The sequence below is a fragment of the Camellia sinensis genome, chromosome 9, assembly GCF_055761805.1.
Source record: "Camellia sinensis isolate YWXY chromosome 9, ASM5576180v1, whole genome shotgun sequence".
NCBI lineage: Eukaryota > Viridiplantae > Streptophyta > Magnoliopsida > Ericales > Theaceae > Camellia > Camellia sinensis.
In genome coordinates this window covers 171,719,368-171,733,198 of record NC_138969.1, presented here as the reverse complement: position 1 = coordinate 171,733,198, position 13,831 = coordinate 171,719,368, and the positions used below count along the sequence as shown (strand labels likewise).

The 13,831-nt window shown below is 29.0% G+C and overlaps 1 protein-coding gene across 1 annotated transcript; it reads left to right on the top strand.

Moving 5' to 3' along the window:
• The first annotated feature begins 4,471 nt into the window (after nt 1-4,471).
• Nucleotides 4,472-13,156, top strand: LOC114266406 (alpha-farnesene synthase). Its single transcript, XM_082888060.1, has 7 exons — nt 4,472-4,707; nt 5,123-5,387; nt 5,755-6,133; nt 7,770-7,988; nt 8,376-8,520; nt 11,612-11,863; nt 12,554-13,156. The coding sequence occupies exons 1-7, from the start codon at nt 4,582-4,584 to the stop codon at nt 12,848-12,850; spliced, it is 1,683 nt and encodes a 560-aa protein (XP_082744186.1). The 5' UTR covers nt 4,472-4,581; the 3' UTR covers nt 12,851-13,156.
• The last annotated feature ends 675 nt before the right edge of the window (nt 13,157-13,831 follow it).

The window sequence follows — 13,831 nt, the reverse complement described above, 5'->3', positions numbered from 1 at the left end:
TGTTTGTTCTTATCTATTTAATTTTTTTTATATTTTTTTCTTATCTGTTGAAATTATCTATTCAATTTTTTTATCTGTTCACATTTTTTTTTTTCATATATTGAAAAAAGAGGTAATGATAAATTGAAATGGGTATGAAGAGCTAGATGAAAGAGTTGTTTGTTCAAATTCTTTCTCTCTTCATCTCTTTCTCTCTATCTGTTGCAATGAACAACAACAATCAAAGAAATCGAACAACAACATTATTCAACAACAACAATAACAAATCAGCTAAAACAAAAAAGAACAGATGACAAAGATTTGTTCAAATTTAACACAGATCAGTTTAAATTTAGATCTAGGTAGATCTAGATCTGTGTATTCATAGGGGTGTACACAAGTCAGATTGGTCTTATTGTAGAGTAATCCAAGAACTGAACCTTTTTTACTATTCTAAAAAAATTAAAACCATAACCGAACTATTAACCTGTGAAACTGAACCAGAACCAAACCATAGAAATCGATTTGGTTTAATTTGATTTATGGTTTGAGAAATTTTATATAACAATAAATATAATATGTATTTTACATTAGTAAATAAATTAATAATAATTAATTTGGTTAAATTGGTTAGAATTTATCAATTTTACATTAATGGCCAGTGTTCAAATCTTGTAAGCAACATTTTGTATTTTAATTTTTTTATATAAAAAATAAAATAATAATAAATAAATATGTCACGGTCTGGTACCGGATTGATTTGAACAGTTTTATCATTTTTAGAACTAGAACCGTAACTAACATAAGCATACCAGACTGACGGTTTGAACCGGATTGGATCAGTTTACCGGCTCGATCGGCTTTTTTGAACACCTCTAGTATTCAAATCTGAGTTACTCTGTAATTGAAATAAGGATCGAACTCATGAATCACACTGTCGTATTTTATAACTTGAAATAAAATTCATGTGATTGTTTTAAAGACTGAAAATTAACAATTTACTACACTTTTTGACTATCATTCAATGATCATATGCAGTAAATATATACAATTAAAGGAACACAATGAAATAAATATGAAAGTTGAAGATCATTGTACGAGTGGTTATAGAGAAGAGTCAGATCGAAAATGCGAGAAGACCGGTAAGGAGGAGTATGAGGAATGAGAGAACATTTCCAAATGTGTATTGCAGAGTCGATGCTTTGGTAGTCTCTAAGGCAGCCATTGATGGCAAAGTTGAGCTCTGAATGCCTTACTAAAAAACTAGTTTGTTTGCTATATTTACAACTTTTTATTGAATTTTTAGAGTGGTTAAAAGTTAATTTATTTTATTTTATTTCACTTTTATGAAAAATGAATGTGTCAAATAATCTAAAAAAAATAAAAATAAAATAGCAAAATAAACTTTTTTAACCTATAAGCGAAACGAAGCCTTGCCATTTTGTTCTCTTTCTCTAGGTGGTGTGGTCCCGCTAATTTCACCCACAAAATATATAACTGGAACACTTGCAAAAACCAAGACAACCACCTTTATGAATATTTTATGTACTTTCCAGTAATAATTTGGATACGTAAACTTTAATAATTTAGTATCCACAACGAATTAATTAGATTTTTTATATTTTATTTTTATGTAATTTTTTTCTATTATAGTAAACAAATTTTCGGAATTCATTTATAACATTTATTGTTGGAGACTTTAGTCAAGGAATTTTTTATTTTTATTTTCCTTTGGTCCTTTGTATGAGGAGAATATTTTCTAACCCTTTAGACTTTTTTTTTTTTAAATTTACAATTGGGGCCTTGAATCAAGAAGAGTTTTTTTATTTTATTCTATGGCCCTATTTAGATTTATTATGGATTATGTTTATAAGAAATATAATTTTAGTATATATGATTAAGACTTTTGATAATGAAATATTTTTCCTATTTTAGATAATAAGAAGATTTTTTTAATAAAATTTTAAAGTTAAGAATTTAGACTTCATTGTTTGTCACTTCGTGGTCCTTCATAAATTTTTTAGAGCAAATGGCCCTCCATCGATTGTGTACCAAAATTTATTATTATTATTTTTTATTTGTCATCGTGTTTCTCATTAATTTAAATTTGTTAAAGTTTAACATGTGAAATCGACACAGTGTGAGACTAATTTGTATAAATTTCAGCAATTTAAATTGTTCATTTTATATAATAAGTTGAGAAAAATATACATATAAAAATTTAAGTTAATCAGACATAAATAATTATATAATCAATTCACAAATACATTATAACAAAGAGATAGTTTATTATTAAAAATATGTATGAGGTATTGATAAAAACAATTTGATGGTATGGCAATTCATGTTGCATCAACTAAATTTTTTACATAGATAATTTTCTCAATTAATTATAAGAGATAAACAATTGAGATCATTAAAATTTAGTAATGATACATTCTCTTAATTTTGGACCTTTAATGATGTGACATGGAATAATAAAAATAAAAAAAAGGTCAAAACATCACATTCATAGGTAAAACCCACCCCTTAGAATTGTTTTAGGTCTCATTTGCTTTCAAAGGTAGAATGAAGGGTATTCATGGTGAATGGATTAATAGTGAGAGGATTGTTAGTGATGGGATTGATAGTGAGGGGATTAAGTAAAATTGTGTTTGTTTTGATGATAGTTGTTAGTGTAGAGATTGTTAAATTATTTTTATATAAAATAAATATAAAATAATAAAACAAATAAAAAATACAAAAACATTAAGCATTAATGTTAAAAAAATGCAAATTTAAAAAAATTAAAAAAAATTAAAAAATTCCAAACAAAATAAAATAATGATTTTTACTCAACAAAAAATACAAAAAATTAAACATTAATGTTCACAAAAAAAAAAAAAAAATACCCAACATGTAAAAATAAAAATAAAAATAAAAAATTTCTAGTCCGGCGGACTATTTTTCTAATATCATCTTCACCTCCACCTCCTCTATCCCAATCCTCCTTCCAATGCCCAACCTAATCTCTCTTCCATCTCAATCCCTTATCCAAATCTACAAATAAACACAACATTAAGGCCATGTTTGTTTGGGTGGACATGAGTTTGGAATTGGACTAATAGTTCAATAAAATTATTAATCTGATATTTGGTTAAATAATTAAAGTACGGACTAACAATCCATTCAGATATGATATTTTACATATGATAAACTATTCAATCTCACAGAGAGGGGTGAGATATAAATTAGAAGACTAAGCCAAAGTTTAGACTATTAGCCCCTCTTTATAATCCTAACTCAATCCAAACATAAGATAGAATACATAATCCGAAAGGATTCATAATCCTAAAACTATTAGTCATGAGAATATTAATCTAACCTAATGTAGTTCGTCCAAACAAATATAACCTAAATAAGTCCCACTTCTATCATAATCCCATCTCTTTCTCTCTGTATACCCCAAAATAAAGGGACGAAATCTTAAAATTCTCTAACTTTTTTTTTTAAAAAATTCGTCTAAATCAATCCCAAGCCAACTTGAATGTCAAATCAAGACTCAGGTCTCACGTGGTCTCTACATACCATCGAAATTGTAAGCCTAGGACAACTTGTGTTTTAATAACTGGGGTGATATTTACGTAATGCGTGTAAAATTGAAAAAAAACGTAATATTATAAGAATAATTATTAAAAATAAACAATTATTATTTTATATATTAAAATAGATATTAGAAAAAGTCATTATATGAATTGATCTGATCTTTCTACAACTATTAAATATTCATGTAGTAATGAGAATCTGAATTCATGAACCTAGCTCCAAGTTATATCAATTTCTTTTAGACAAAGGAAACATAGATTTAAAACACAAAATATGAACAAAATATACATTTTGAAGTTGAGATTATTTTAAATATAATCCACACTTAACATGGATTTTAATAACACAATACATGTGTTCTAATTTTGTGCAATTAACATCATTGGTAAACAAAAATAAAAGTTAAAAATAAATAAATTAATTAAAAAAAATAACTAGACCGAGTCACTCTATAAGTGTTTTATGTACTGTTCTGTGGTTGGTTTGTAAACTTATTGGTTGTGTTTTGGTATTTTTTTTTTTATTTTTAAATTTTAAATTTTTATTGGAAAGTACAATTTTTATTTTTATTTTTATAAAGATTGAAAATAAATATATCATGCCAAGGGTATTTCCAAAGACCAAAAAAAAAAAAAAAGAGGTGAAAGCCATCCAGACATAAAAGAAAAAATTTCCATTGACAAAAACAAATAAAATACTAAAACATATAAAACTAGTTCTTGCACTCTCATTATTTCTATTTCTCAAAACACCAAATACAAAAAACAAAAATAGAGTCCATGATTTTCATCATACTGCGCATTCATATGCGTACAATGTTTTGTCAGGACATCAACGTTATTAACGTGGTAGACCATGTATGTTTATGACATTTGCCTTTATAAATAGGCTCTTTAATTTCGCATAGATCACCACAACTTTCCCACCTCTTCTTCCCATTTTTTATCAACCTTAAAACATTGTCTTCTTGTCTTTGTTTTTTTGGTTTTTGTTTTAGATTAGCAAAAAAAGGCCATAATGGATTGTAGTAAAGGAATGCTAGCAGATCAACAACATGTTCTACAATGCCAAAGGAGGTCAGCCAATTACAAGCCAAACATTTGGAAATATGACCTTCTACAATCTCTTACAACTCAATACAATGTGAGGATTATATTAAATGCGGTTTTTAGTTTTAAGAATGTACAAGCATTTTAAACATTTTAACTCTAAAATTTGTGACATTTAATCCCTCTAGTTTGTGTATTGTGGCAATTTGGTTCTTTGGATCTAATTGTAATGTCCTGAAGTTTTCATGTTATGTCTAGTTAGTCCAATAATGACCTGAAATCAAATGAGGCAGAATAATCCATTTACTCTTCTCAAAGTGATTGAATAGTTGGCGTTCAATTTGAAACGGTTCATTCCACTTTGAATGAGCTATATTACTCTTCATTTTTGTCCAAATTCTTAATAGATGTTATCAATTAGATTAAATTTGACACAAGAACTTACGAGTATAATTTTCTATACTATTTATTAAAAAAAATGAGAATGCTTATTATTTGTCAATGTGCAGGAAGAAGACTATAAAAGGCAAGTTGAGAAGCTGAAAGAGGAAGTTATGTGCATGTTCATGGAAGCAGTGGACCTAGTAGCTAAGTTAGAGTTCATAGACAATATAGAAAAACTAGGTCTTGCCAACCTCTTTGAAATGGAAATCAAAGAAGCTCTAGACACCATTGTAGCTTTTAAGAACAACTATCCCATTACAGAAGAGGGTCTCTATGCTAATGCTCTATTCTTTAGGCTCCTCAGGCAGCATGGATTTAATATTTCTCAAGGTATACAATTTCATTTCAAAAGAAAATAACACAAAATAGTAATTTTTTTTTGAGAAAAGTGTCCAAACTATTAAGCTGATGGCACTGCATTCATTTTGGATGTATTATTTTGGACTAGGATGAATGTAGTGCTATTTTGGACACTTTTCTATGAAAATTTTATAGTTTACAACATTATTGAATAAAAGTCCACATTCTTCAATATGTTAACACTTCGTTTATTTTGGCGAGAACGTTTGTTGAATTTTTTTTTTTTTTTTCATATTTTCTGGAATTTTCTACATTATTTTTTGCCAAAACAAAGTAACTTTATGTGCTAAGCAATTTTTTACTCTCCTATACCTAAAGTGCATATCTTTTAATTCAGATATATTTAGAGGCTTCACCAGCAAGATGGGTACATTCAACAAAACCACAAACTGTGATACTAAAGCAATGCTTGAGCTTCTTGAAGCCTCACATCTAGCATTAGAGGGTGAAAACATACTGATTGAAGCTAAAGCATTCTCTACTGGAATTCTGAAGAATATCACCAATTCAAAAAATGTAGAGAACAAAGTTACCAAACAATTGAGCCATGCTTTGGAGCTTCCATTGCAGTGGAGAGTGCAGTGGTATGATGTCAAGAGTCACATCCATGAGCTTGAAAACAATGACAACACAAACTCAGTTTTACTCAAGTTAGCAAAGCTTAACTTCAACATCGTTCAAGCCACACATCAAAATGATCTCAAGGAGATATCAAGGTAATGACAAAAATATGTATGATGATGTCTCCTGAGATGTGACTGTGCCCATTCAATGAGATTTTGTAATTTTTTTTTTATCAATTTTTAATTTTATTTTTCTTAAAATCATATAATTATTAGGCTCCTGTTATTAATTGGACACATCCGAATGAAATTTTCAAAAGACACCAAACGGAAAACATAAAGAGAGTAGAGAGAGGGTGTGGACACACTTTTTTAGTACATTTTGTTTTTCTATGTTTAACGGACGCGCCGTGCATTACAATTTCACTTAATAAACACTTATGGGAAATGGGAAGGCGTTCGACACACAATTTATATATATATATATAATTTTTATCAGTGAAAGTAAGTTGTTAATTGTTAAATTAGTATTTACGAGAGTTAATCTCTTTATTTTTTGCAAAGTACCAAGTGCCCGTCTCTTAAATTCAAATCCCCATAAGAAAAGTTGAACCCATGACCTCCCTTTAGAAACTAAAACCTTAGAAAAGTCATTGTAACCAATTAGGTTCGACACACCCCGTATATGGTATATGGTATATGGTATGTATGACATGTATTTTTGTTACGTATTTTTTGATATACGTCATATATTTTTGGGAGAAATGTTATTAATTTTTTGGTTGAGCTATGAAATTTTTTAGTTCATAAATGAAATTACATATTTTTATGGTAGTGTTATGCATTATTATGATAAGTAACACATTTTGTGATTCAAAAAAATTTCGATAAAAAAATAGGTAACATCAATACAAAAATGCCTAACATTATCATAAAATATTAATTTTATTTTTGAACCACAAATTGGTGCAACTCTGTCATGAAATTACATAACATTTGTTACAAAAATACATAATATATCCCGTAAAAATGTATACACTATAGCATATAAGAATTTTAGAAATCAAATTTTTTGACCCCTATAAATGAAAATTCTGCACAACAATCAGAAACATTCAAAAAACTTTACATATGAGAGAATGGGTGGGCATGAGCTAGCAGAGGCGGCTCAAAATAGTTTGAAACCTACAGAGACAATATCAAATGACGTATTGATATTTTTTAAAATTGCTGTAAATTTTTATTTAATTATTTTTAATAGATTCGGAGACACAAAATTAATAATTTAATTTTTATAATAATTTTTTCTAACATATCATATTTAATTCATAGTATAACTGATACACTTACTCTTGTGAAATATTTGATCTTAGGTAGAGTTTTTTTAATGCATGCGTTTGAAAACAAATTTAATACTTTTATATAATTTATTACACCAATTAGAGATTTTTTTTAATTTTTTTTATTTATTTTTTTAAGTTTTAATATGATAAATAAAATACTAATTTTTTCCCAATAAAAAAAAATGGAGCATTTTTCTCTAACTCTAAAATATCTTTTAAAACTTTTAAATTAAAAAAAATAAAAAGATCATTAGTATGAGAAAATTGTCATGTAGTAGATTATTTTTGATATTAATATAATATTTTTTAAACTATCATAGTCTAACAATGTATTGCAACTTATTGTTTCTCATTAATTTGTAGTTTTTTGTGTGTTTTATTTATGTATTATTAGGATTTTTTTGAATAAGTTGTAACCAAACATCTTATTATTTTGTGTGATTCAGGTGGTGGAAGAATCTTTGTCTGGTAGAAAACTTGAGTTTTACAAGGAATCGACTGGTTGAAAGTTATTTGTGGGCAGTGGGAGTTGCATTTGAGCCTCAACACAAAAGTTTTAGAAAATGGCTAACAAAAGCCATAAATTTCGTCCTAATAATTGATGATATTTATGATATTTATGGATCATTGGAAGAACTAGAGTGTTTCACTAATTCAGTTGAGAGGTTAGTCTTCACAAATATTCACCAAAGAGTAATTCTACATAATAATAAAAAAAAGGCACAAAATCCTTTGTCTTAAATCCCCATGTTATTCTATCTCAAAAAGAACGCTCACAGTAATTAAATTATGTCTTGAGATTCCAGTATTTTAAAATTCTCACATGATTTAATAGCCGTGAATGTCTTGGAACAAGAGGTCACAAAGGTCTAGGAACAAAAGATCTGTGGCCTTCAAAAAATTATTTAGCTAGAAAACTGCATACACGTTACATAGTGTTTTTTGGATGCTTATCTCGATACTTCTTTTTTGAAATTTTAAAATTACTCATAAAAGAACCATAAGCTACTTTTAATTGATGTTTAAGATTCTAATCAAAATCTTGATATCAGGTGGGATGACAAGGAAATTCAACGACTTCCAGAGTGCATGAAGATTTGCTTTCAAGCGTTCTACAACACTACTAATGAAGTTGCTCATGAAATTCAAAAAGAAAAGGGTTGGAAGAACTCAATATTACCTTATCTACACAAAGTGGTACTTTCAATTCTTCTTCTAATTTTCATTCACTCAGCATGATTTATGTTTGTGTTTGTTTCAACAGAAAATGTTTTCTTAAAAATGATGAAAAATGTTTTAATGGTTTCATATTTTTTGGTATTTAGTATGACAAAAAACAAAAGTCATTCGATAGAAAAGAAGCTTCTTTAGGTGATATATATATATATTTTTTTTGTTTTCATATTCAATGGAAAATAAGCTTACTTAGGTGAAAAACATTTGGTGTAAGTCTTACTAAGGTATGCTACCATCATTGATACCTTATGATTGTTATAGCCACCTTCACCGCCTCTCTATCTCCCCTACCAACGTCATTGCCACTACCGCTATCCCCACCCCTACTACCCCTATTACAATCACTATCATATTATTTTTCAAGATATATTCTTTGTAAAAAGATGTGTACAAAGTTTGAATTACATTGAAAAACGTTTTCCACCACCACCGCCACCATGGGTAGCTTAAGCTCAAAGCAAGTGAAGCATTTGCATTAAGCCTCATTGCTCTTCAAGGGGAACAAGTGGGTGCACTATGCTTATAAGGCACAATACGGTGTTTTAAGGGCCCATGGCCTTTGTCCCAAGCCCATGTCGTTGATCCGAACAAATTATATTATAGAATTCATCGAGTAGATCATTTATAAAAAATAAAAAATAAAAATCAAATTAATTGAATGGCTATAAACTCAAAACAGGACCAAATTTGTTTTCAAAAAAATAAATGATTAAACTAATTTTGATAATTTTGGACAGACTCTCTTGTTTAGAATTTCTTAAAGGCTATCAATTTTTCCAAAATTCCAAACTTCCACACTTTGAATTTATTAACCGATCAAAAGAATCTTCAAAATACCTAACAAAACAATATGCTCCTTGTCCCGAGGCTCGACACAAAAACAAACCTCCCTATCCAGAGGGCAACAAAATAAACATTGTCAGTGTCTATAGTCCCTCAATAGGTGATGATGAATATGATCCATTGTTTATCCACTACAAGAAATTAACTTTTTAGGGATAAATTATTCGGTCTTTAAAAGTGTAATATTTGTTAGGAAAAATTTTAGCGAATCAATTTTCTCTGTCTCGAAGTTTGTCCCAAATGGCCCGCCCAAAAAAGTCAAAAAATGACTTTTAGAGACAAAAATATGTAGTTGCAAAAAGTTTAGATTTTGAGATAACCAAAATTTGTCTCTAAAAGTCTAATTAAAGTACCGGTCGGAGTAGTTATGGAGACAAAAATTAATTTTTGAGACAACCAAAATTGGTCTCTAAAAGTTTAGTTTTTGGGACAAATGAAAGTGGTCTCCGAAAGTTTTAGTTTTTGGAACAAATAAAAGTGGTGTGTAAAGGTTATAATTTTTTTGAGACAACTAAAATTAGTCTCTAAAAGGTTGATATTTTTTATTTATTTATTTTTTTTTTGTAACAATTACTCTAAAAATATTAGTATGAATATCAACTTATATTCCTTTCTTGATTTCTCAACAACCAAACAGAAAATATCAAACATATCACCAGACTATTTGTTCATCTCCAAATTAAAATTCAACTACACGAAAAAAAAAAAATGCTCATCACATTCAAAGAGGCTTAATCAAAAGATATTTTAATAACAAACAAATACCATGATCTGATTCATTAGTGTGTAATATCTTGATTGTATATCATTAACTGACAGGGATTTCAAAAGTATCATTTCTAATTTATAAGGCTAGTACCATAAGTATTGTTTGTAGCATTCAACTAGTCAATGAACAGATTGTAATTGGAGTTATATCTACCTACATAACAAAACAACTCAACTCATCGCAGCTTCTTCTCAATGGCTTCGTTGAAATGGCAATCAAAATATAGCACTGAGCTCCCAAACTTCAAATTGATGCAAACTTGCAGGACCTGCATAGAATAGGCCAAACTCTCAAATAGATTACCAATTAAAAATTATCTAATGATAGATTAATTTAATAGATTGCAATTTAATGTGTCAATTGTAGTATCTGCAGCAATCACACATAAATCGTAGTACACAAAGCAGCCCAAAATTCACTATCAATATTCAAGAGTGAACAAAGATTAAACTAAATCAACTTGCTACAAAAATTTGAAAATAATTACTCTTAGATAGACACAGTATATATTGATGTTGTGAAAACAAGATGAAGAATGGTTGCCTATTTACTCCTCAACTCAGTCATCAAAGCAATTTTGAGGCCAATTGAAAATTAGTAATCTATTTAATTTCCAGACCTAATCTCAAAAACTTTCTTGCATTAGAATTTAGATACATGGACACATTTATGGTGTTTGCTCTGTTTCTGAAGCCTCTCATGTAATCAAAGATATTAGTCAAACCCAGAGAAAAGCCATATCCTTGTAAATATTTTCAGCTTCCTCTTGTTTCGATGTTATACATAATCAACAATATATTGATAATGAACAGACCGATATCACAATCCAGAATGGTCAAGTAATATAAGCAAAAGTCAACCAACAATATAGTTTTAATTATTAATTCCAAATATAAAAAAAGCAACAATGTAGAGTAGGTTCTCAACAATATTGATTGAAATTCAGCAATTAACAATCACGAGTATGCCAAAGAAAACAATTAGCATTTGAAGAATAAACAAACCTTGATTTTGTATCTAAAAATTTGTCTTTAAAACCTTAAATTTCTTGTAGTGACTAAAAGGTCGGGCAAGAATTTTTTGTTTTAATTTAAAAATCGAACAAAATAAACTAATAATTAAAGTCCGTATGGCCCATCTTAATTACAAGAATATAAATATGAAGAAAAAATATCAATTAAATTAATATATAAATATAAAATAGTCTTGGTTGACATTTTGCTTTGCACCTTGAAGTGTCTACACCTACCATTGCCACCATTGCTACCACAACTAGTACCACCCCCAGCCCTCTAAACACCACTTCTGTCACAACCACTGTCATCTCATTTTCAAGCTCGCAAAAAATTAGTAACATTCTGTGTGGAAGTCATATTTTGGGAAAATATTTTTCTACAAAGCAAATCGAGTTTGAGTTTGTCAATGAAAACCCTTGTTCAGTGGGCAGACTTTTGCAAAGCATTACTTGTGGAAGCAAGGTGGTACAACAAGAGTTACACACCAACCCTAGACGAGTATCTTGAAAATGGGTTGGTTTCATCATCTGGACCTGTTCTTTCTCTGCTTGCATTTTTCTCTGTTATGGAAGAGACAACAAGAGAAGAGCTTGTAGATCTTTTGGCAAAGAGTGATGTTCTTGTGCATTGTACATCAATGATCATTCGACTTTGCAATGACCTTGGAACTTCTGCGGTAATTATTCTCTTCATTAATATCTACTCGAAAACTATTTTAATGCAAAAATGAAAATGATATTTGAATTTTTCATTCTTTTGTTTTTGAAAAAACAAGAAAAATAAAAATAGAACCAAACAAGCCCCATGGAACTGTTTGGTTACAATTTTGTTTGTTTTGTTTTGTTCTGTTTATTTATTGATTTTTTGGTGTATTTGTTTACAATTTTTTATGAACACATACTTGTTCAATATATTGTTTCTGAAAGAAAAAAAAAATAATTGAAAACAATCGAGTTTCAAGAAACACGTTTCTTTGAAATTCAAAAATTTTTTTGCAACAAAAAATTGAACTTGGTGGGTATTTTCAAACTTTTAATTGTTTTCTTTATGAAAATACAAAGAATTAAAAAATAAATTCATATTTAAGTACTATCCATATCAACATGGTAAATTGAATTTTAATTTCTTGCCCAAAATACAAATTTTGGGCTCTGAGTGAAATTGTTTCTTTTATAAGGAACTCACCATCTAATACATATGATCACCTATGTTTCTACGTGGTTAATCACATGATCACTATCTAACACAAAACATTTTTAGATTTTTATTCTTTTCCTGCACTTTTTCACCTCTTTCACCATAAATAAACTCCGTTTTTTTAGGATATTAGTGCCATGCTTTTTGAACATTATCGATTTAACTGCAGGCAGAACTGGAGAGAGGAGATGCTCCATCATCAATCCTTTGTTTCATGAGAGAAGCCAATGTCTCAGAGGAGATAGCCAGGAAGAAGATTAGAACCACAATAAAGGATACATGGAACAAAATTAACCATGAATTCATCACCCAATCTCCTTTTTTGCAACCATTTGTCAAATACACTGTCAACACAGCTAGAGTGGCTCATTTTATTTACCAACATGGAGATGGTTTTGGTAATCAAGATCGCGAGACTCGAGCCCAAGTCCTCTCTATGCTTATCGAACCTCTCAAGATCAATTGAAATGTCGGTTTTCAGAGTAATTGCTCAACAGTTTCAGAGTACCAACTCAATATTTGAAGCAATTTAATGGTGCTTGTTTAAGTAGAATAATCAGCTTCTTTCTAGTTTGGGTATAGACTGGAGAGGTTTAGTTCAACCTATCGGACCCTCCACAGGTCTCACCAAATAATTTGAGTCTTTTTAGAGTAATTATTGAGTAGTTTTGAATTTTCAGTATAGTTTGAGTGTGTTTATTTAGTTTAAATTAATGACAGATGTGTGTATGTTTGCATAATAAATAAACATTGTGCTCCTGTCCAAAAAAAATGAACATTGTGTTCGATTCTATAATTTAATTACGTCCTAATAAAAAAAAACTAATATCATGCACATGTGGAAATTAAAGGAAAATAGGCTATCTCCTAGTAAGGCTACATTCTCTCTTGGCCACTGCTCATTAATTTATTTGTGGTGTATTCATTTTTTACTCCTCATATCTCTTACATCAATAATATTTTCTCTTTTGCCAATAAAAAAAAATTAAAAATTGAGAAAAGTTTGATACACACAATTTCCTCCCCATGATTTTCACAAATGAGATGGTGGATGTACTGCAAGTTCTATACCAATTAGAATGTAGGTCAACTTTCAAAATTTTACTTGCCACCTCATTTGTTAGGATTGTGAGGGAGGAACTTATGTAAATGTACCAAATTTGAAGAATTAAACAAAGTGGTGAAAGTGTTGTTTTGTTTGGAAATTTGAAGTTTTGCTTCAAATTTCAAATTCATTTATTACATAACACATCACTTAGTAAGAATAAAGTAAAATCCGTTCACATGTGTGACTTTTTTTTTTTTTTTTTCTAATAAGAACATGCATTGGGCAACTGTTGAATAACTATTTTGAAATTGAATTGTAAATAAGAGAGAAAATAAATTATCACATTGGTCAAAAAAATTACGTGAATGCCTAATCAATGGTATTTCTTATAATTTGCTC